Source organism: Cervus canadensis, chromosome 17 (assembly GCF_019320065.1).
Source record: "Cervus canadensis isolate Bull #8, Minnesota chromosome 17, ASM1932006v1, whole genome shotgun sequence".
Taxonomy (NCBI): domain Eukaryota; kingdom Metazoa; phylum Chordata; class Mammalia; order Artiodactyla; family Cervidae; genus Cervus; species Cervus canadensis.
Genome location: NC_057402.1, coordinates 21,428,556 through 21,453,160, shown reverse-complemented (window position 1 = coordinate 21,453,160; position 24,605 = coordinate 21,428,556). Strand labels below are relative to the sequence as shown.

Below are 24,605 nucleotides of genomic sequence, written 5' to 3'. Positions count from 1 at the left end.
GTGATTAGAGTTGTATTTTAGAAAGACCTTTCTGGAGTATTTGTTAGCTCTGAGGTGCAGCTTGAAAACACGTGCATGCACACATATCCATTCTTTTTTTTTTTTTTTTTGGAGTATAGTTGATTAACCATGTTGTGTTTCAAGTGTACAGCAAAACGATTCAGTTAGGTGTGTATAAACACATGTGTCTATTCTTTTTCAAGTTCTTCTCCTATTTAGGTTATTGCAGAGTATTGAAGCAGAGTCTCCTGTGCCATAGAGTAGGTTCTTTTGGGTTATCTATTTTAAACATACCAGTGTGTACATGTTAATCCTGAACTCCTAATCTACCCTTCCCTGCAGCCTTCCCCATTGGTAACTATAAGTTTGTTCTATAAGTCTGTGAGTCTTTTTCTGTTTTGTAAATAAATTCATATGTATCTTACTTTTTTACATGCCACAGCTAAGTAGTATCATTTGATATTTGTCTTTCTCTGACTTACTTCATTAGGATGATAGTCTCCAGGTTTATCCATGTTGCTACAAATGGCATTATTTCTTTCTTTTTAATGGCTGAGTAATATTCTATTGTATTTGTGTACCACATCTTCTTTATCCATTCATCTGTTGATGGTCATATAGGTTGCCTCCATGTAGGTTGCATGTATGCTTTCAAACCATGGTTTTCTCCAGTTATATTCCCAGGAGTGGGATTTTTGGATCATATGGTAGCTCTATTTTTAGTTTCTTAAGGACCATCCATACTGTTACTCATAGTGGCTCTACCAATTTATATTCCCACCAGTAGTGTAGAAGGGTTCCCTTTTTTCCACACCCTCACTGCTATTTATTGTTTGCAGATATTTCTATAGTGGCCGTTCTGACTGGTGTGAGGTGAGATCTCACTGTAGTTTTGATTTGCATTTCTTGAATAATTAGCAGTGTTGAGCATCTTTTGATGTGCCTCTTAGCCATCTATATGACTTCTTTGGAGAAATGTCTATTTATATCTTCTGCCCATTTTTTTATTGGGTTGTGTGTTTTTATGGTATTGAGCCACATGTGCTATTTGTAAATTTTAGTGACTAACTCATTGTTGACCTCGTCGTTTGCAAATATTTTCTCCCATTCTTTGGATTGTCCTTTCGTTTTATTTATGGTTTCCTTTGCTTTCCAAAAGCTTTTGAATTTAATTAAGTCCCATTTGTTTATTTTTATTTTTATTACTCTAGGAGATGGATTGAAAAAGATACTGCTGCAATTTATGTCAGAGAACATTCTCCCTGTTTTCCTCTAAGTTTTATAGTATGTAGTCACATTTAGGTCATTAATCCATTTTGAGTTTATTTTTGTGTATGGTGTTAAAGAGTGTTGTAACTTCATTTTTTTTGTGTGGCTATCCAGTTTTCCCAGCATCATTTATTGAAGAGGCTCTTCTATTGTGTGGTCTTGCCTCCTTTGTCATGGATTAATTGACTGTAGGTTTGTGGGTTTATTTCTGGGCTTTCTATCCTGTTCCACTGATTTATATTTCTGTTCTTGAGACTTCAGACTATACTGCAAACATATAGTCATCAAAGCAGTGTGGTACTAACACATTCTTTTTTAAAACTCTCCTGATGATATTGATTTGCAGTCTGCTTTGAGAACTACCAGATTAGAGGATAATTTGAAAGGATTTGAGACTGAAGACATGACACTTGCTCTCACAGTTAATGAAAAAGTCAGAGGCTGAATGAAAGGCATGACATCAGGGATAAAAAATAAAGCATGTTGAAGGAATAGGACTTCCTCCAACTTTAGGATAAAGATAGGAGGAAGCTTAAGATGACTTTCAGGTTTAGTAAGGATTGTTGGTTAAATGCCATTTATAAGCAGGGAATACAGTAAAATAGGAAATACATATTTACTATCACCTATTTTTTAGGTACCCTGCTCTGTATCAATAAACAGACACTTTGGGCTCTACCTTCTTGGAGTTTGCAGTTTGTACAAAGTAGAAATAGATACTTTTATGTGAAGGCCTAATGTTTTCAGATCTTTTTGTATATTCATACATAAATATATTTGTTATATAACATAGGTATAAAAATATGTGTATGTATGTGTATATATATATGTATCCATATACATGTGTGTATAGCTTTTATAAGGCCTTCATTTAAAACACTTCCAGTGTTAGTAAAAGAATAGCAATTTTTCTGTTTTATATTCCTAAAGAGAACATTATGATTTTAGATATAATGTTAGTCTTAGAATATGCTGTTAAAAGGTGAGAAATAATTGCCTAGGTTTTTATCAATTTCACTTAAGTACAATGAACTGAGTTAAATGTAGTAATCCTGAATGGTAGCTAGTTCACCTTCCGTTCTGATCTATGTTACATATTTCCTTATATCAGATTTATGTACTACTTTAAAAATTATCTGTATTTCTAATTGCTCAAAGTTCAAATTCTAAAACATCATCATCGTTAACTTTTTCTGTAATTCTAGCTATTACATTGCTTTTGCTATTTTCCTATGTGTGTACATGTAAATTTTGTTGATAAACAGTTATTCTGCCTGCAATTGAATCCTCCTCATTAGTTGTATGAGTTTAAAGGAGGTATTCTTTATAGAAACAGTTTCCTTCTCTGCCAAATGGTAAAATATATAATCTATAGGGTCCACATGAAGATTGACTGATTTAATACATGTAAAGTTGTTAGAGCCTGGCACATACTGATTTCTCACTGAGGGTTGGTTGACTATCATTAATAACATGTGTTAACTTTTATCTGGAAATAGAGATGCAAATCATGATTTTTCAAATGAATACATTTTATGAATACAGCTAACAAAATAATCTTAAACAGTATTACAAAAATGATATTTTGATAGCATAGCTTACTAAATACCTATATACATGTTGACATCTTTTTAAGTAATTATTATGTTTACTAATAATCTTTTTACGTTGTGATTTTAATCTTCTTTGAACAATTTAGTTGTTTAAAATGAGTATAAACTACTGTATTTGCTATTAAATCCTTATTTACTTTCACATGATGTTTTTGAAATGTTATATGTAAATATAATTAAGATATATATGTATAAATATGTACAAACATGTCATTGTCTGGCATGTTGCCTGGTAATTGCTGGTATATTGCTTGATGAGTGTTTACTGAGTATGATTTGTCTGTATGTGTATGTGCATGTGCACGCACACAGGTGTGTATCAGCTGTAACATAAGTGTTTTCAGAGACTCACATAATTATTGTTTTTCTTTTTTTAATCTTTGGTTTTTTTTTAAAACTCTGAGTATTGTATAAATTATTCATTTAACCAAACTGCTGATATATTGCCAGGGCTTTGAAAAAGAAACAAGTTACCTTTTTGAATTGGATAACTCTATTCCAAGTTATTTTAATGTGAGAAAAGCATTCTAGTTATTATTTTTAAATCTAAAATGAAGTGTTGTTTTAAAATTCTCCTAAATGAAAAGGAATAAAAAGTTATTTATATAATCCTAAGTGCTTCCAAACATCTACAGCTCAAAGTTCATAATTCACATTGACACCAAAGTGTAGTTTCTGTTTTGACTGGAAGAGTCTGGTATTATTTTTTTGTCTGCAAGGGAAAGAGTTGTATAACATCCAAGTGGGAAAATGTTTGATTGTAATGCAATCAACATGATTTGTGAGTGAGAGCAGATTGTACAGGAAGAGAAACAGCAGCTGTTAAAAACCTAGATAGTATTAGAGAATTCTTTAAAAAAAACAAAACTCTTTCAGGAAATAAACATAAGGTGAGACGGAATCATAGCAATATATTTTCTGTTTGATACAGTTCTTCACGATTCAGGGTAATGAGTAAAAGGAAATTACTGGTGAATATAATATCTTATAGTAAATATGGGTCAAATCCTTTAATAAAATTTTTTCATTGATTTTTTATATATTTTATGTGTTTAGTTCACTCATGTTGTAGAATTAGTTTTGTTTGCGGGGGCAAGTTTAATTCTTTTCTTTTTATTAGTGATACTATAGCACATAGAATCATGAGCCTCTGAGATCGTTTCACCATATTACAATAGCTGTCCATCTTTTTTTATCTATATCCCCCACTCATTTACTCCTCTTCATTTTATCTTGCAGGGAATCCCAGACATAATGTCCTTTTCATCTATAACTTTTATTGTGCATCTCTTAAAGATGTGGCACGTATACACCCAAGCACATGAGTGCATGCTCAGTCACTCAGGCATGTCCAACTCTGCGAGCCAGTGGACTGTAGTCCACCGGACTCCACTGTCCGTGGAATTTCCGTGGCAAGAATACTGGAGTGGGTTGCCATTTCCTACTCCAGGGGATCTTCCTGACTTAGCGATTGAACCTGCATCTTGTGCCTTGGCAGGCGGTTTCTTTATCAGTGCCCCACCTGGGAAGCCCTAAAGATGTGGACTTTTGTGCAAAACATAGTTACAGCACAATTGTCATACCAAAAATATTAACAGTTCTTTACTGTTGTGAAGCATTCAATTAGTTTTCAAATTCCAACAGTCTCATAAATATCCTTTTCCTCTTTGTTTTAAATCTGTATCTAAAATAAGAATCACATCTTGCAAATGATTGAATTGACTCTTAAGAGTTAAAAAAATTTTTTTTGGAGTACAGTTGTTTTACAGTATTGTGTTAGTTTCTGCTTTACAGCGAAGTAAATCAGCTGTATGTATACTTATATCCCCTCTTTTTTGGATTTCCTTCCCAGTTAGGTCAGCACAGAGCATTAAGTAGAGTTCCCTGTGCTCTACAACTGGTTCTCATTAGGTATCTGTTTTATATATAGTAGTGTATGTATGTCAGCCCCAATCTCCCAGTTCAGTGGCCCCCACTCCCCCCCAGGTGTCCATGTTTGTTCTCTACTTCTGTGTCTATTTCTGTTTTACAGATCGATTCATCTGTACCATTTTTCTAGATTCCACATGTATGTGTTAATATATAATAGTTGTTTTTCTCTTTCTGACTGACTTCCCTCTGTATAATAATCTCTAGGTCCATCCATGTCTCTGCAAATGGCACAATTTCATTCGTTTTTATGGCTGAGTAATATTCCTTTGTATATACATACCACTTGCTTTTGCATTCCTCTGTTGATGGACATTTAGGTTATTTCCATGTCCTGGCTATTATAAATAGTGCTGCAGTGAAACTGTGACAATATACAAATAGCATTTCATTAAGTTCCATTTAAATATTAAAAAATTTTAAGTATAAAAAATGTTTAAAAATCCTCCTAGGTCTTAATTTGTACATTAGAACTTTCAAGAACATTAATGTTTGGCACAATATGAACAGAGAAGATATTGTGTTATTTATTATTGATTGTGTCAGTTCAAAATGAAACTGTCTAAAACCATAGAAGAAATTATAGAAGATAGAATGTTACTTAGTTTAGGGACATTCTTCTTCCCTAGCACTTGTTTTGTTTATTTTCATTCATTAAATTAGGGGAAATTATTAAACACCTGAAAGTGTAGCGCTTTGGGACATTTGCCACATTGAGTGGTCCCTGGGCCTTATCTTCTGTCCCTCTTATACTGCGTGGCAGTGAATACTGAACTCAAGTACAAAATGTGAATAAATGTCCTCAGCACAAAAATTGCTTTATTAAGCTATATTACCTCTTTGGTTATAGTTTTTCATAAAAACTTTGGCCTACAAGTATGCTTCTCCTCCCCTCCCCAATCTGTTCAGAAGGTGAGAAAATCTATGAAGAATAAAAATTTAGAGGAAACCAAAAAAGAAAGAAAGGAAACCTAAATAGTTACAAACATACCCGTTAACTAGGGATCTAAGATCAGGTATAGAACTCCAAGGCTAAAAATTTGAATTGTATTGCCCTTACAAGGGTTGATGATTGGACTACTTGTGATAGGAATAGACCCTTGAATGTATTTCCAGAATCATAGAAAGACCCCCTTTTTAGTATAAGAGAATCTAGGGAAAACAAACCACTCACTGGTTTAGGAAAGGACAAGGAGGTTTATCTTTAGTCATGACTGAGTAAAAGGCTCAAGCATCCTGACAAATCGAAGGATTGGACACTCAGTGTAACAACCATCATGAAAAGAATTCACACGCTAAGACATTAACGTAAAAGTATGCCCTAGTTGAGTAAAAACTTTGGGTCACCTTGCAAGAAACAAATGCAAAACCGGTCTGGACAATTCTTCCACACACAGGTGGGCAAAACTTCTACAGAAAAGAATTCTCCATGTAAGGAAACAATCCACTATGAAACACAATTAAAAGAGACCATTTAGAATTTTAGATAATAGGAAAAAATGAAAGAGTTTGAAACTTGCATGTTTAAACAGAGGCATCATTATGTAATACATATAAAAGAAGAGCACTATGAAAAGTAGATGGACAGAATTGAAAAAGAATACACGGAAATACTTAGGACTGAAAACTAGTCATTGAAATTAAAATATAAGTCAACAGACAAAGGTATAGACAGAATTGAAGATAGAATCAGGAGTCTCAATTCACTAATGAATGATAGATGCTCAGAATTCACACACATACAGAGAGAAATGGATATTAAAAGATATGAAAGGAAAATGAATAAATCCAACATATGACCTATAAGAGTTTCAAAATGGGAACTGGGTAACATTTCAAGATAAAACAGCTATGAGTTTTTCAGGTTTGAGAAGTATAGAGAATATCTAAAAGATTAAAATAAATCCATCTCTTCAAATATAAAATTGAAGAACTCTAAAGTTAAACTACAGATTTTAAAGCAACCATTGAGTAAAGACAAACCTATAAAAGAATGATTATTAGACTAATATTGACCTCACATTAGCAACAATAGATGCCAGACTGAGGCAGAACAGTATCTTCAGAGTACTGAAGATAGAACTTTTGTCATAACAGCTCTATCCAGTAAAGACTGTCATGAAAACAAAATAATCACATTTTCAGGCAGAATGTCTCACTAAGATTTTTAAAAGCTATGCCTCTGGAAAGAGGGACTTTAACCCAGAAGGAAAGCTCAGAGGGTTTGATAGGGGATTTACACCAATTCTTGTATGAATAAATAATTTTAAAGAAGCTATTTCCAAAAATTATATAAGTAAACTTTATGAGGGTAATCCAACATTGATAACAAAACTGGAAAGGATAGCCCAGAGAAGGAAAGATACAGGTCAGTTTCATTTAGGAATATGTACCCCACAATCTGATATATTGATATAAAATACTTGGAAACCAAATTAACATATATATTTTCATACACATATACACATTCAAATGGATGTAAATGATATGTAACAAAATTCATCTAAGTGGTTATATGATAGAAGCATTCCTTTTAAGGTCACGAGCAAGAGTGGAAGAATAACCGCCACTTTTTTTTTTTTTTTGGCTACATCTAAAATACATCCACAGTCCCACTGCTGCCCACTACCTCAACTGCTCCCTACCACCCTAGTCTGAGACACATCATCTCTCTCCTTCACTGCTCAGTAACCTCTCAGCTAGACTTCCTGCTTCTGTCCTTGCCTTCCTTAGAACCTATTCTTTACATTGCAGGAGGAGTGAGCCTATATTAATATGAGGCAAATGGTGGTACTTCTTTGTTCTAAACCCTCCAGCAACTTTCCCACCCACTCAGAGTAAAAACCATGGTCTGTAATATCTCAAGGCTCTTCTGATCTCATCTCCCAGTATTCTGTCCCTTGCTTATTTCATTCCTGCTGTATTCTTCCCCTTGTTTAATCTCAAATATGCTAGACAAGCTTCTACTTCAGAGCCTTTGCATTCAATTGTTCCTTTTGCTTGAACCACTGCTTCCAAAGATCTGAAGACTTAACTTCTTTGTCTTGTTAGTGTCTTTATTCAAGTATCTTTTTCTCAATTTAAAATTTCTCCTATTTAAAGTCATAAAATACTTCCTTCCCTACTCTTTTGGTATTCCCTTTATTTCTTGTTTATTTTTCTCCATAACATTTTCACCTTCTATCATACTATGTATTTCATTTATTTTATTGTCTCTTTCCCCATCTGGAATATGAGTTCCATGTGCGTAGGGATTTTTATCTATTTTGTTAAATGCTGTATCCCCCACCTTTTATAATTAAACCTAGCACAGAATAAGTGCTTAATAAATATCAGTAAATAATGTAAGTGAATATCAAGAGTTTGGTAAGACTTTTTCTTTTAAAAGAATTTGTATGTTACTCAAAGTTGGGAAATACTGATACAGATTGCTGAATAATATTGAGATAAGAGGCAGAAAATATTAGTAAGAAATGCTCGTTTGGATTATGACTGCATCTTGATTTTGTATCATAATAATGATTTTTAATTCATCACGACACCTAACACTTGCTGGGTAATGCAGAAGTAACTTTGTCTAACTCTCGAACTAATAGGTGCACTTACTTATTGATTATTAAATATCCTTCATTAAAAATAGATAAACTAATGAGTGATTTTTTTTAAATATTTTACTGAACAATAGATTTAGTAATTTATTTCTTTACAAATCACCCTTGTATCATCATATGGTTTTAATATGCAGCATGTCAGTTTATATCCTGTACAGTCATTGTGAAAATGTTTGATATATTCATATTAAGATCATTTTCAAATGACAACATTTTAATGATTTTTTTGAGTGTAGATGCTTCTGTTAGTTCATTTATGCTTTTGTTTATCATTTCCTTTTTACTTACATTTTTATGTATTGCCAGTAGGTCAACGTCATTTCACATCTATTTTATCACTTGTTTTACTTACAAGTAAGGTTTAGTCAAAATAGGATTAAAAACAGTTGTTTCCTTAGTTGTTTCCAAGTCATGTAGTGCTCTGTGGCTGTTGTTTTTTCTCAACTCAACTGTTTTTTTAGATATTTCTAAAAATATGAAAATCTCATATATATTTTTATGATAATTTTTACTTTAAAAATTAATAAAAATTCCTCACAGAGTATTATCTCATAGTTTATTTAGAACCTACTATCATTTTTAGAAGTATACTTTTATTCAGCCAGCAGATACACAGTGAAAATCATTTGGTTAATGAAGAAAATAATATTAAATGTACTTTAATCTTAATTTTATAAGAAATAGGTATTTTTCTAATTTATATGGTAGCATTTAGATTAATAAAAGTCGAAACTGAAAATTGCAATTGAATGTGCAATGTTATTTTGTTCCTTTTCAACAGTGCTTTTAACTTACTATTCTTATTGCAAAAGATACTTTGTCTTTTAGAGAGTAAGATGGTATTATTTACATCAATTCATGTGGGTTTGTGAAAAAAATGCCGTGACTCCTTTACTTAATGGGATTCTTCCCCTGTGGCAGTGCAAACGGCTGGAGCAGGAGCTTCATCATCTGAAGGAGCGGAAGCAGACTTCAGCAAACAACATGAGACATCTGACTGCTGAAAACAATCAGGAACGTGCGTTGAAGGTAAATCTCCATTCCTTCTTGCAGGCAAATTAAGGTTGTAAGCCCTTGGTGCCAGCTTTCTGCGCTGCATATATCAGTTGTGTACATTTCAGCAGAAGTGAGCTGTGGTGTTTGCCAACAACCCCTTCTTTAAACACAGATACAGCACCCTTCTGTCACGGTATTATTTTATTTCGTGTATGTGTACATGAAAACAACATATTTTCTGAATTTCAAGTGGTGGTATATTAATAACTTTAGGTTCATGCTCATTGTGTTTGTGATTTCAAAGTACATTGTTACCTTTAGTAGTTAAGAAAAAGTGGGCACTGTGAAAGAAAAAAAAAAATAATGGGCTTTTTGTTTGCATCAATAATTATTACAGTAATTTTCTAAATGACTTATAATATTAGACCCACAGAACTGACACTCCTTGAAAGGTACATGAAGATGTTTGGGAATTGAAAGAATGCTTAAAATGTTACCTACAGCAAAAAATGAAAGAAAATATATTCTATTAGAACTTGAAACAAGTAGAGTACATATCATGACAAAAGTTCTGTTTCATTTTAATATAGATCCTATAGTTATGAAAAAGGACATTATTTCAATTTAATTATCTTTTTTTCTTAAGATACTTTTCATTCTCTTTTTTGTCTTTGCCCTGGTTCCTACCATAATGCCTATGACATAACAGAGGCCCCTGCCCTCAAGGTGCTTACATTCTCATTAATGGGTTAAAAATAAAAACACAGCTTAGCCACAGGAAACAAAAGGTTCATCGTGGTTGTTAATGGCACAGTTAAAGAAAGATGTGCTGTCAAGAAGATTGTATTGTACTTTGTTGTCTTAAATTCGTTTCTTGCTGCAGATTACAAAAGAACACCATGTCATTAGAAGGGTAAGTCAGTAAACCAGAATCATCTACTAACATTGAGGAAAATGGTGACATTTGATGTGGAAATACTTTTAATCTGTTTATGAAGTATGAGGTTTGGTTGAAGACGGATTTTTCTACAAAGTATATTTAGCTTCATTCTCAGCAGTGTTTGTGTGATAGCTTTGCTATTACTATTTAATGCACTTTTCTTTTTTCTCTCGAATTTATAGATAGACTAGAACAGTAAATGGGAAAGAAAAGACTTGTAGATTGCTACGATTATTTTTCAGTTACCCCAAGGAATTTGCTATTGTATGAGTAAAATTAAGTATATAATTACTTAGATGTATATTTGCAAATCAAAGGTAACGTTCTTTTAGAGACAGCCTCCATCATGTGTGTTAGTTTATCAGCCTTAAGGGACAGGTATTATGTGCTCTGTTTGATATGGTTATCAGTATTTAAAATAGGACCTAAAATAAGAATTCTAGTTTGTTAAGTTAGTAATAATTGCATGATCTTTATTCTGGCATTTTTGTTTGTGTATTTATGTTAAATTGAATTAAATGATAGCTACTATGTGTGGAGAGAAAAAGATGCATAGTTCCAAGAGATTATTAAAATTAGAAGGTAAATTGTAGACCAGAAGAAACCTGTAAATTCAACACGAAATAAAAATAAACCCCCATAAAATCATTCTTTAGTTATCTTGTGCCATAATTCCTCATAGAAAACCTTTAAGTTTATTATAAAAATTAGGTCATTTATAATATATCTGCTTTATTCTGAATCATTTTTTTTAATTGTTCTTACCTTTCAGGGTCTTTATTCTTTATTTAATTTTTTTATTATTATACTTCGTATCTTTAAATTGCCATATAAGATATGGATAATAATAAGTTTATTACCAAGCTGTTTGGTGAACTAACTTTCTCCTTTCTAAGCAATATGCTTATCTCTTAAAATACATTTGCAAGTGTCATTTTTAAAAAATGTTAACTGGCAATATTTGGCTAGTATCTAATGAAGTTGAGGAAGAATTTTTAAACAGAATCTCTGTCTCTAGTAGATTTCAGTCTGCCAATAATATTTCTAGTATTTTAACATAAGTGGTACTATTATTAATGTCACTGATAAAGGTAATGTAAATTTGAATAGGATGATAGCTGAAGTTTTTGTGCTTTATTACATTGTATTATGCTGTAATTCTTAAAGGAAACAGTCCTAGAGATATGTTGGAAAAAATCAAAGTTAATGGTTCTACATTACATAGAACTTTCCAAAGTGACGACTGTGGGAAATAACATGATTATTATACATGGATATATTATATGTGGATACTTTTTAGTAATCTAGTGCCGTTTGAATGATATCTTTGTTTATCCTAATAACCAGGAAATACTTTGTAAATTAGTTCTTGTGATAAAGCATAAAATAAGACTTTTGTTGATCCTTAAATGCATCATTTTTGAAGTAGCATGGAATGGTGGTGGTTTAGTCACTAAGTCGTGTCTGACACTTGCAACCCCAAGGACTATAGCCTGCCAGACTCCTCTCTCCATGGGATTTTCTAGTCAAGAATACTGGAGTGGGTTGCCATTTCCTTCTCCAGGGAATCTTCCTGACCCAGGGATCAAACCCTGGTCTCCTGCATTGCAGGCAGATTGTTTACCAACTAAGCTACAAGGGAAGTCCAAGCATGGAATACATACTAGCTAAATTTGGTAGCATGACACCGTTTCCCTACTTTTACAATATTTAAAATTTTCCCTAATAATAAATAGAACACAGTGATACATATAGGATGAAAGGCTAAATTTATACTGATACTAATCTATACCCTGAAATTTACATAAATTAAAAAGATAGCTTATTCTTCATTTAAAATAAATTTTATCCACTATTAAGAAATTTATTTCTCGATGAACACAGTTTTGAACATCTAATGATTTTAAAGTAAATTTAGATTAGCCATAAATATTCAGGCATTAGATTTAATAAGAAATGTCATATGAATTTCCTCTTTCCTGTTTGATTTCATTTACTTCCCTTATCACATATCTTTAACCTCCTACAATTGGACTTCACCACTGTAATTCCATTGAAAGGCACTCTTTCTAAAATTATAAGTAACCTCTGATGGTTAAACCCATGAAACTTATCATTTCATATCCTGCTTAGTATCCCAGTAAGCCTAACTGGAACACATTTTCATCTTACTGGCCCCTGCCCTCATGAATTACTTTCCTATAGTTCTTTGCTTCCATATCCTCATCATTTTTCTTTTCTTTCATTGTTATTCTTTAGCTTGTGCCTCTTTTCTACCAGTTCCTAAAGTATAAATATTCCCCTAAGTTATGTGATTCAGTTCAGTTCAGTTCAGTTGCTCAGTCGTGTCCGACTCTTTGTGACCCCATGAACAGTATGAAAAGGCAAAATGATAGGATACTGAAAGAGGAACTCCCCAGGTCAGTAGGTGCCCAATATGCTACTGGAGATCAGTGGAGAAATAACTCCAGAAAATTGCATGATTAGTCCCCTACTTTTTGTTTCTTAAAAACAACAACAACAAAAAAAAAAAACAGACTTTTTATTTTAGAGAAGTTTTAGCTGCACAGCAAAATCAAACAAACTAGAACTCCTTCACACTCAGTGTTCCATACATTTCAGATGCCCTCAGCATCCAGTACAGGAAAGGTACATTTGTTGCAATCCATGAGCCTACATCAGTGTAACCCACAGTCTGTAGCTTACATTAGCGTTCACTTAGTGTTGTACATTCTGTTGATTTTGAGAAATGTAAATAACAAATATTTACTAATATCATTTTGGTATTTCAGAAGAGTTTCACTCTAAAAATCCTCTATGTTCCACCTATTTATCCCTTCTTCACCTCAGCACCTACCAGCCATTAATCATTTTACTGTGTCCATAATTTTGTCTTTTCTAGAATGTCATGTAGTAGTTCTGTGCACATTGGTTTCTTTCAGTTAATAATAATCATTTAAAGTTTATCTATATCTTTTGATGGCTTTATACTTCATTCCTTTTTAGTATTGAATAAATTTCCATTATTTGAATATACCACAATTTATTTATTCACCCACCTATTGAAGCACCTTATGGTTGCTTCCAAATTTTGGCATTTATTTATGAATAAATCTGCTGTAAGCATCCACACGCACATTTTTCTGTGGATGTAAGTTTTCAACTCATTTCGGTGAATACGAAGAACCGTGATTGCTGAATCGTATGGTAAAAGTATATTTAGTTTTTGAGGAGATACCAAACTGTTTTCCAAAATGGCTATACCATTTTGGATTTGCTAGTTATGAATGACAGTTTTTGTTACTCCATATTCTTGCCAGCATTTGGTGTTTTGTTTACTATAGGCTTGTCTTTTCTAATTTCATCTGTTCCTGCAACATCATGTCATTTATGTCCTCACGACTGCTTTGTCTGCCCTTCCACTTGGATATCTTAGTGTCTGCTTTACTTCAGTAAACTTGAAACGAAATCCTGAATTTGACTTCCTAAGTCCTCTCTTCAACCTGGGAGGAAGTTAGGACCTGAGCCAAACACTACTGACTGTATAACTTAACATTTATTCTCAGTTATATTCTCCTTTGTTTGCCTGTACAGCTTTATAGAAGCTGGAAAAGTTAAACACTTTGTAAGCTTTTCTTTTTGCCAGTGAGACATAAGAGGAATTCTACAGTGGGGATGAGAGAAGAAGGAAGAATCTCAGTTTTATAGCCATGAAGTTGGGACTTCCTAGGTGGTGCAGTGGTAAAGAATCCACCTGGCAACACAGGAGACACAGAGATGTGGGTTCAATCCCTGGGTCAGGAAGAGCCTGAAGTAGGGAATGGCAACCTGCTCCAATATTCTTGCCTGAAAAATTCCATGGACAGAGGAGCCTGGCGGGCTACTGTCCATGGAGTCGCAAGGAGTCGAACATGTGCAACTGAGCACTCTCACACACAAACACGCAAATGCCAAGAGAAAAGTATGTTAATCACTTAGTCATGTCTGACCTTTTGCACCCCCATGGATGATAGCCCACCAGGCTCCTCTGTCTGTGGAATTCTCCAGACAAGAATACTGGATTATTCTTGGAAATACTTCTCTAGGGGAATTTTCCAACCCAGGGAGTGAAACCAGGTCTCCTGCCTTGCAGGCAGATTCTTTACTATCTGCATGACCAGGGAAGCTCACCTTTAACATCATTGAGCCTTTTAGCAAGTGAGCCTCTTGGAGAACTTTTAAGTCCCTATGTGGTCATCTATACCCTGATTTATTTTTCTGGTGACATAATGCTGTATATTTTACATCATTCTTAACAATTTTCTGTTTACTTCCAAATTGATCTGTTTGTTGTTGTTTAGTTGTTCAGTCACGTGTGACTTTGCAACCCCATGGACTGCAGCACACCAGGCTTCCCTGTCTTTCACCATCTCTGTGTTTGCTCAAACTCATGTCCGTTGAGTTGATGATGCTAGGCAACCATCTCATCCTCTATCACCCTCTTCTCCTCCTTTTGCTCTCAGTCTTTCCCAGCATCAGGGTCTTTTCCGATGAGTTGGCTCTTCACTTCAGGTGGCCAAAGTATTGGAGCTTCAGTGTCAGCATCAGTCCTTTCAATGAATGTTCAGGGTTGATTTCCTTTAGGATTGACTGGTTTGATCTCCTTGCTGTCTGAGGGACTCTCAAGCATCTTCTCCAGTACGACAGTTCAAAAACATCAATTCTCTGGTGCTCAGCCTTCTCTGTGGTCCAATTCTCACATCCATATATGACTACTGGGAAAACCATAGCTTTGACTATATGGACCTTTTTCAGCAAAGTGATGTCTCTGCACTTTCATATACTATCTAGGTTTATCATACTGTTTCTTCCAAGGAGCAAGCGTCTTTTAACTTCCTGGATGCAGTCACCCTCCACAGTGATTTTGGAGCCCAAGAAAATAAAGTCTGTCACTGCTTCCAATTTTTCCTGTCTATCTGCCGTAAAGTGATGGGACCTGATGCCAGTATCTTAGTTTTTTGAATGTTGAGTTTTAAGCTAGCTTTCTCACTCTTCTCTTTCACCTTCATCAAGAGGTTCTTTAGTTCCTCTTAACTTTATTGATCAGTTAACATCTGTTACTTGATGACATTCCCATACTCCTAGACTTGTAGCCTAATATGTAATTGGCATACTTTTCATATCCTTTCAAGCTCTCACCTACTACACAGTGCTAGAGCATCCAGTCCTGTTAATTCTACAACAGTGATTTCTTTTCTATTTTACTCTCCTTTGTATTATCATGCCTCAATTCTATGTCAAGTTCATGATCTAGAAGGTAACAGTACCTTCCAATCTCACTTTTTTCCCCTCAGTTTCTCACCTTGTAATCTGTCACACTTCCATTAGCTGTCATTCTGAAACACAAGTGACACTCTTCTACCCCAAAACCCTTAGTAAGTCTAACATTTTCAGCAATGAAAGAAGACAGATATTCTGAATAACTTTCTTGATAAAAACAATAAAAAGGATGCCTTAAAGGATACTTTAAGAATATTTTACAAAATTACTGAGAAGACAAGGAATCTGAGAAGGCTTAAAGCCACATGGAAATAGAAAAACAAATGAACAAACATGGGAAATAAGTGATTGCCTGAAGTCATCTTGCACCCTCAGTGCATTTGTCAAGTGGTGGTGAATTTGAACTTTGAATTTTAAGGACTACAAGGACAAGACAAACAGAAAACAGAGCCCAGGGCCTATTTAAACCAGAATGTAATGAAGATCTTTTCCGGAAGCTGGTATCTTAGATGATCACACCATCACTGTTTAGGTGAACAAGAGTCAAGCCCTTCATGCAAAATATGAAAGTAAGAAAACTTGATTTTCTGACTTTGGAGAAGCTTACTGTGGAGAAGCTCACAAAAAGTCTCAAGAATTCATCATCTACAGCTAGCCTCACGGCTGGTTTAGAACCACACCTGTTGCCTGAATTCTTGCTGACTTCCTAACAGTAATAATGGTATAATATCTTAAATATACTGAAAGCAAAAGGGGGACTAATTCCTTAAATATACAAAGAGAAAGCAGCTATTAAAAACAAGGGTGAAATAATGATTGGATAAATAAAAGAACTTCAGTTGCTTTTCATTGTCTGTTTTGGTTTCTGCCATACAACAACATGAATCAGCCATTGATATACATACATCCCCTCCCTCTATAACTTCCCTCCACCTCCCACCCTGTAGGTTGTTACAGAGCCCTAGTTTGAATTCCCTGAGTCATACAGCAAATTCCCATTGGCTATCTGTTTTACATATGGTCATGTATATGTTTCCATGCTACCCTCTCCATTTATCCCACTGTCTCCTTCCTCCCTACTTTGCAAGATTTTGTGGTCTTGAATTATTTCAAAATAATACATTGTTAAAAATTTTTACATGTTCATTGTAGCCAGTGAAAAAAATGCTAAGATATGTAAATGAAATGTTAATATTTCCTCTCCTCTCTCACAGTTTCTAGACCTGCCAAATTAATCTTGACGAGGAATTGCAATAGATACCCTGCTTGACTTTTACCTAATTTTAATGAGAATGGATTCTACATTAGACCAACTAGTTGTGATACTTACCATGGGATTTTATATTTCCTTTCATAATTTAGAGTCTCACTTGAATAGTTCCAATATATGGATCATCCCTGAGTCTGGTTTTGTGGTTGCTTTGTCTTTTGACATGTTTGTTGGTTTGCTTTTGCTTTTCGTGTATCTCATAATTTTTTCTTTTTTAAATGCTAGACATTGTGGGTAGAATGGTGCTTCTTCTATCAGGCCAGTAGTGTGAGTATTGAGTTGATCTACTCAGGAGTTGATCTGGACTTGGGTTTTGTTGTTATGGGCACTGTTAGTGCATCCTAAGTTTCAAGTTGTTCTCAGAATGGATTGCCATTGGCCTTTTTTAAGGATAGAAATGCAGTACTGGAGGACTTCTTCAGTGTTCATCTTCCACCCTTCATTTTCAGTTGATCCTGTGTACATATATCTCGAGGGTGTCTCACTGTACACTCCTGCGCTTATCCAGCATTTGAATGCTGATTTTTACCATCTGGTGTTGAAGAACTGAAGAGATTTTCTGCTTCTATCTTACACAGTCCCTTTGTGATTGGACTTTGGGGTCAGGCTTTCTCAGGATTCCTCTCCATGGCAGCCAAACTCTGACTTTTATCTGTGGCAGGTATTGTAAAAGAGAGACGTTCATGCCCCTCTCTCAATGTAGAATCTACCTATCTAATGATACTGGTATAGGATCCTGGGCCTGGATCTATTTCTTGCTGCTCACCCAGGGATAGCAAGAGGTCTTTCTTCTACCACTCCTAAGCAGAGTGTGTTTTTTTTCCCCCTCTGTGTCCTGAAGTTTACTGTCCTTCTTTTAGCTGTCTACTGCTTTTGATCTGTTTACGGAAAGGGCTGGTGTTGGGATAGAGGGGTGGGGTGGTTTGTTCCTTTCCATAGCAGCAGTTCCCTCTCCCGCTTCCCCTGCATGCCTACATCACTGAGGGAAGTTCTCTCTGGTTTTCTACCCTGTCTTTATTATTTCTCATGAGCACCTGATGGAGATCTATGGGGAAATATCTCCCCGTAGGTGCAAGTCCCCTTCTGTGAGGATTTTCCGAAGATTCTGTGTGATAGCTAACCCTTCTTCCCGTGCTCCACTCTCAGTCCGCTAGGCTGTGTTTCCCATTTGCTTTGCATGCCTCTCCCTCCTTGAAGTTAAAACTGGTTTTCTGCTGAGCTTACTTGTCTGATGAGCTCAAGAAAAGATATGGCTTTGTGCCTTATCCAGCTTTTCTTACTGTCAAAGTGGAGTGACAGCTTGTTCCAGCTTTCTGCGACCTAGGCATAAGCATTACATCTACTGTTGGACTTTGATATTGTTTTGTCATATTTAAGTAGCTTCTTTCTAGAATTTTTTAAAAGTTCTTGTTAGTAGATGTATTTTATTGAGTTCTTGGATGTTGAACAACTCCTTGAATAAACTGTTGGATTTGTTTTGTCATTGTTTTCCTGGGAATTTTAAAAATTATAATCGTTTGCCCTCATACAGTACTTAACAGTGTCAGGTACTCTTACTCCATATAGTAGTAAGGAATTTACTTATAGTGGTAAAGTATTTGGACCTTTGAGGTAGCGGGTGCAGCTGTTTCTAATTTTATAGGGTAATAAACTAAGCAACATGTGTTAATTAACATGACCCATGTTAGGAAGAGTAGTTAGTGGTGGACCTTAGGTCTGAACCAAGGCTATTGATCTCCAAAGTTCACATTCTCGAATATAAATGTTGCCTGTTTTGTTTGTTTGTTAGTGAGTGTGAATTTTTTTTCATATATTCCAGGGATTATATGGAAGAATATGAATAATTAGGTGTATTTGTTCATGGTTTTCGTCCTTTTTTTCAGTTGGTTTTTCTTTGCTTTCTTTGGTCCTTTGTCCATCAGTCGTGTGGTTTTGTTTTGTGCTGTTTTGTTTTGTTTTGTATCTTACAGCTTTATTGATAAGTATTTCATATACAATAAAATTCACTTGTTTACAATTTACAATTCAGTGCTTTTTGGTGTATTTGCATATTTGTGCAGCCATAACATAACCACAATCGTAATTTTAGAACATTTTCAACATTCACCTAAAACATCCTGTACATTATTAACTATCATTCCTCATTCCTGCTAACATCCTCTCCTCAGTCCCAAGCAACCACTAAGCTACTTTCTATCTCTATAGATTTGCCATTCTGGAGATTTTTTATAAATGAAATTATAGGATGTGTGACCCTTTGTGACTGGCTTCTTTCACTTCACGTAATATTTTCAAGGTTTATTCATATTATAGCATGTATCATCCTCCCTTTTTCTTTGATGCATAATCATTGTACAGATATACTATAATCTGATTATCAGATTATTAGCTGATGGACATTTAGGTTAAACATTTAGACCTTTGACCAGTTTTTAATGAATTTTTAGGTATTGTATAAGGTAGGAGTCCAAATACTTTCTTTACATGTGTGTATCTAGTTTTCTCTGTGCTGCTTGAATGACTGTTTTCCTCCCTACAGAATTATCTTGACACCTTCTCAAAAGTCAGTGATCTTAAATATGAGAGTTTAGCTCAGGACTCTTAGTTCTGTTCTATTGATCTAACGTATCTATCTCTATGGTGGTACCACTCTGTCGATCACCAGCTTTGTGGTAGGCATGTCATCTAGACCTGAGTTCTCCAGTTTGTTCTGGCTTGTTTGGCTGCACCTGTTTTGATGTTAATGTTACTAGCTTAGTGAATAACCAAAATTTCTGCCTTCAGCTGTCATCTTGGCAAGTTTAAAATTGCATGAGAATGATCTTGCCTTAAGTATTAAATAGAATCAATTTTTAAAACCATGTATTCTTGGTAACTTTTTACTACAGTGACTTTGTAAATTGCTTTTTCAATAGTTTCACTCTATTTATCTAACTTTTATTTTTCTTAAGTCAGTTTTGTTCGTCTGTATTTTTTTCTAGAAAATACCCTTTTCACTTTAACTTCCCAGATTTGATATTATAGAATTGTAGGTAATTTTCTCAGTTTTTGAATTTCTTCTGTTTCTCTGTATTCACTCTTTCATATGTATTGTGGCATATATCTGCTTTCTCTCTCCCTTTCTCTTTTTTCTTATAAAGTCTCTCCTGGACTTTATGCATTTTATTTTCTTTTAATAAATTCTTGATTTTACTTATCCTTTCAACTGGCTAAAGTTTCCATTTCTGTTTACCTTTTCACTCTTTATTCCATTTTATTCTAATTTTTATAAGTTAATTAGCTTATCTCAGTCTTTTTTTAAAAATAAAATTGTAAGGCTATACAGTTTACTCTTGACTATAAGTCCAGCTATGTCTATAGTTTTGGGAGGAATCAAATGTTCATTTTTTTCACGAGTTGGTTCTGTTTTGATTTTTTTTGTTTGATACAGGATAATTTAGAGAATATAATTTAAATGCTATATTTTTTAATGTATTAATGTTTTATTTCTTACCATGTAAATAATCCACTTTGAAAGATATCATCGACTGAATAAATAAATTACAGTCTCTGTTCAGTGTATGAGGTCAATACATAGTCAGTTGAACTCAATTTATGCTTCCACTATAACTGCATTCTTATAATTTTCTTATATTGCCAGGAATTTCCTTATACATTTGTCTACTCTATTCTTTGTTATATAGGTATTTACAACTCTCTTAGGCTATGTATATACATTACATCATTATATACTATTCCTTTTCAGACTGCTTACAGCTTCATACCTTTAAGTATACTTTTCTGATATATGTATTAGTGCCATTATCTTGGTTTATTCAGACTGCTATAACCAAAATATCACAGACTGAGTACCTTATAAATAGCAGATATTTATCTCTCACAATTCTGGAGGCTGGGAAGTCCAAGATCAAGATACCAGTATGGTAATGATCTGGTAAGGGCCTTCTCTTTCTCTCATAGCTGGCCCCTCTCTCACTGTGTCTTCACATGGTGGAAGGGGCAAGGCATCACTGTGGGCTCTACATCAATACCATGAACTCTCTACACTCGTGACCTAATCACCTCCCATTCCAAAGGTCGCCTTTCTAATACCATCATCTTTAAGGGTTAAAATTTCAACATTGAAATTTTGGAGTGACAGAAGTTCAGATCATAGCAACTACTTTTTCTTTCTTTTGCTTTTACATTTGCCTAGTGTAATGGTACTGTTCAACAGTAATTTTGCTACTCAGAATTTTTTCATCCTTCATCTGATTTTTATAACCTTTGTTCTCTTGTAAGAAACAGACTTTCCTTATTCCTCGCATGTGGTTTGGCTGGTGATAATACTTCTGTGGCCTCACGTCTGACAGATCAGAATGTCAGATTCTCCAGGCCACAGCAGTTGCTTCAGAATCAGGCACGTGTACCACGTGAAGCCAATGATTCCAGGCCTTTTTTTCTCTGTGTTGTTATGGATTTAATATAAACAAAAATGAAGTAACTCACCAAATACAAAGATCTTTCTGCATCTGTAACTACAGATCTGCATCATCAATTTGTTGACTCTCTAAATCCCTGTGCTTGATACATACCTTGTAATTTTCTGTCTTCTGTTTAGAACATTTTGATTCCAGCTATTCAATATCATAAGCAAAACTTTGAAAAATACTCTTGCATGTACATCTTTCTCTTAGAACATGTGACCATACAGTGGGAAGTACAGTGGCAGGAAATTACTGGAGAAGGAAGAGAATGATACCAGATTTTGTACAGGTTGCAGTTCAAATCTCTGAAGTATATGAGAGTATTCAGAGGTCAGATTTAGAAGAAGAGATACATGAAACAAGAGTGTATTCCAGAATCTCACTACTGATGCACAGAAATAAATGGTTCACAAAAGAGACTGGGAAGCGAGTCAGAAAGATTACCAAGAGGTTGTGTTATCATAGATTCGAAATAGAATAAAGTTCTGTGAATGGAGTAGTTCACAGGGTCAAATTCTACTAAGTCAAATACAATCACAAGTGTCCATTTGATCTGACAACTAGGAAGGCATTGGTACCTTTGCTGTTGCAGTTGCAGTTCAATGGTTCTGATGGTAGCCTTCGATCTAGTAAACTGCAGAGGTAGTACATTTAAAAGTGGGGAAACGGTATTATTTTTTGAGGAGCTTTTCTGTGAAGTGTAAGTGTAAGGCTTATATGAATATAACCTGGAGGAAGATTTAAAGAATGGAGAGAAGAACAGTTAACATATCCTCAATCATTCTCCTTTTATAAGAAATCTGATATGAGCCTGTCTAGCCCAAAGCTAACTAGTAATGACCTGTATCTGTTGTTGTTCAGTTGCTAAGTTGTGTCCAACTCTGTGACCCTAGGCTCCTCTATCCTCAGCTATCTCCCAGAGTTTGCTCAAATTTCTGTTGGTTGAGTCAGTGACGCTATCTGACCATCTCATCCAGTTCAAAAAGGTTGGTAGGTTCAGTTTAGTTCAGTCGCTCAGTTGTGTCTGACTCTTCGCTACCCCATGGACTGCAGCCCACCAGGCTTCCCTGTCTTTCACCAACTCCTGGAGCTTACTCACACTCATGTCCATCGAGTTGGTGATGCCATCCAAGCATGTCATCCTCTGTCGTCCCCTTCTCCTGCCTTCAAGCTTTCCCAGCATCAGAGTCTTTTCAAATGAGTCAGCTCTTCACATCAGGTGGCCAAAGTATTGGAGTTTCAGCTTCAGCATCGGTCCTTCCAATGAATATTCAGGACTGATTTCCTTTGGGACTGGCTGGTTGGATCTCCTTCCTGTCTAAGCGACTCTCAAGAGTCTTCTCAAACACCACAGTTTAAAAGCATCAATTCTTCAGCCCTCACCTTTCTTTCTAGTCCAACTCCCACATCCATGCATGACTACTGGGAAAACCATAGCTTTAACTAGGTGGACCTTTGTTGTCAAAGTCATGTCTCTACTTTTTAGTATGCTTTCTAGGTTGGTCATAACTTTTCTTCCAGGGAGCAAGTGTCTTTAATTTCGTGGCTGCAGTCACCATCTGCAGTCATTTTGGAGCCCCGCAAAATAAATTCTGTCACTGTTTCCATTGTTTCCCCATCTATTTGCCATAAAGTGATGTGACCGGATGATGCCATGATCTTAGTTTTCTGAATGTTGAGTTTTAAGCCGACTTTTTTACTATCCTCTTTCACTTTCAAGAGGCTCTTTAATTTTTCTTCACTTTCTGCCATAAGTGTGGTTTCATCTGCATATCTGAGGTTATTGATATTTCTCCCGGCAATCTTGATTCCAGCTTGTGCTTCATCCAGCCCAGTATTTCTCATGATGTACTCTGCATATAAGTTAAATAAGCAGGGTGACAGTGTACAGCTTTGACGTACTCCTTTCCTGATTTGGAACCAGTCTGTTGTTCCATGTCCAGTTCTAACTGTTGCTTCTTGACCTGCATACAGATTTCTCAGGATACAGGTCAGGTGGTCTGGTATTCCCATCTCTTTCAGAATTTTCCACAGTTTGTTGTGATCCACACAGTGAAAGGTTTTGGCGTAGTCAATAAAGCAGAAGTAGATGTTTTTCTGGAACTCTCTTGCTTTTTCAATGATCCAGGAGATGTTGGCAATTTGATCTCTGGTTCCTCTGCCTTTTCTAAATCCAGCTTGAACATCCGAAAGTTCACGATTCACATACTGTTGAAGCCTGGCTTGGAGAATTTTGAGTGTTACTTTGCTAGCAGTTAGATGATAATTTAATCATTTGGAATCAGGAAACTGAGAGAGAACACGACAGTGAGCTTTGAAATCTGAGCCACAAGATCCCAAGGTAGGCTTAGGGCAAGGCAGACTGCTGTGGGCTTCCCTGGCGGCTCAGCGGTAAAGAATCTGCCTTCAATGCAGGAGACCTGGGTTCAATTCCAGGGTAGGGAAGATCCTCTGGAGGTGGGCATGGCTACCCACTCTAGTATTCTTGCCTAGAGAATCCAGCGGACAGAGGAGCCTGGCAGGCTGAGGTCCATAGGACTGCACAGAGTCAGACGCTACTGAAGTGACTAAGCAGCAGCAGACTGCTGTAGGCCATGGGTACTCTGAAGTTATGAAATAGCCGGTTGGCCTATATGCAAAACAGAAAAAGAGACACAGAAGTACAGAACAGACTTGTGAACTCTGTGGGAGAAGGTGAGGGTGGGATGTTTCAAAAGAACAGCATGTATATTATCTATGGTGAAAGAGATCACCAGCCCAGGTGGGATGCATGAGACAAGTGCTCGGGCCTGGTGCACTGGGAAGACCCAGAGGAATCAGGTGGAGAGGGAGGTGGGAGGGGGGATCGGGATGGGGAATATGTGTAACTCTATGGCTGATTCATATCAATGTATGACAAAACCCACTGAAATGTTGTGAAGTAATTAGCCTCCAACTAATAAAAAAATAAATAAATAAATATTAAAAAAAAAGAAAGAAATAGCCGGTTGGATAAGTTGGAGCCAATATATCAGTATTAAAAAGTATGAAATTCTGAAGAAGAGAGGTGAAAAGAAATTTTATCCTGGTTCCTAATAGTATTCTGTTACCATCTAGGCTTTCTTTTCCACACAATAAATGTTTTCTTTCTTTATAATGGGCAAGACTCTCAGCTAGACCGGGTTTAAAGTCTGCACGCCAAATGGAGAATTGCTATGACACATTCATTATAGGCTCTCTGAAAGGAATGATTGCATTAAAGGGTGTCCCTAT

The 24,605-nt window shown here is 35.4% G+C and overlaps 1 protein-coding gene across 4 annotated transcripts in view; it reads left to right on the top strand.

The window, feature by feature from the left end:
• The window catches only part of MIPOL1 (mirror-image polydactyly 1), a 284,075-nt gene that overhangs the window by 125,902 nt on the left and 133,568 nt on the right, over positions 1-24,605 (top strand). For all 4 annotated transcript variants that reach the window (XM_043489769.1, XM_043489765.1, XM_043489767.1 and 1 more), the window contains one exon: positions 9,344-9,451. In XM_043489769.1, coding sequence (XP_043345704.1) covers positions 9,344-9,451 — 108 coding nt within the window. The remainder of the gene's footprint in view (positions 1-9,343; positions 9,452-24,605) is intronic.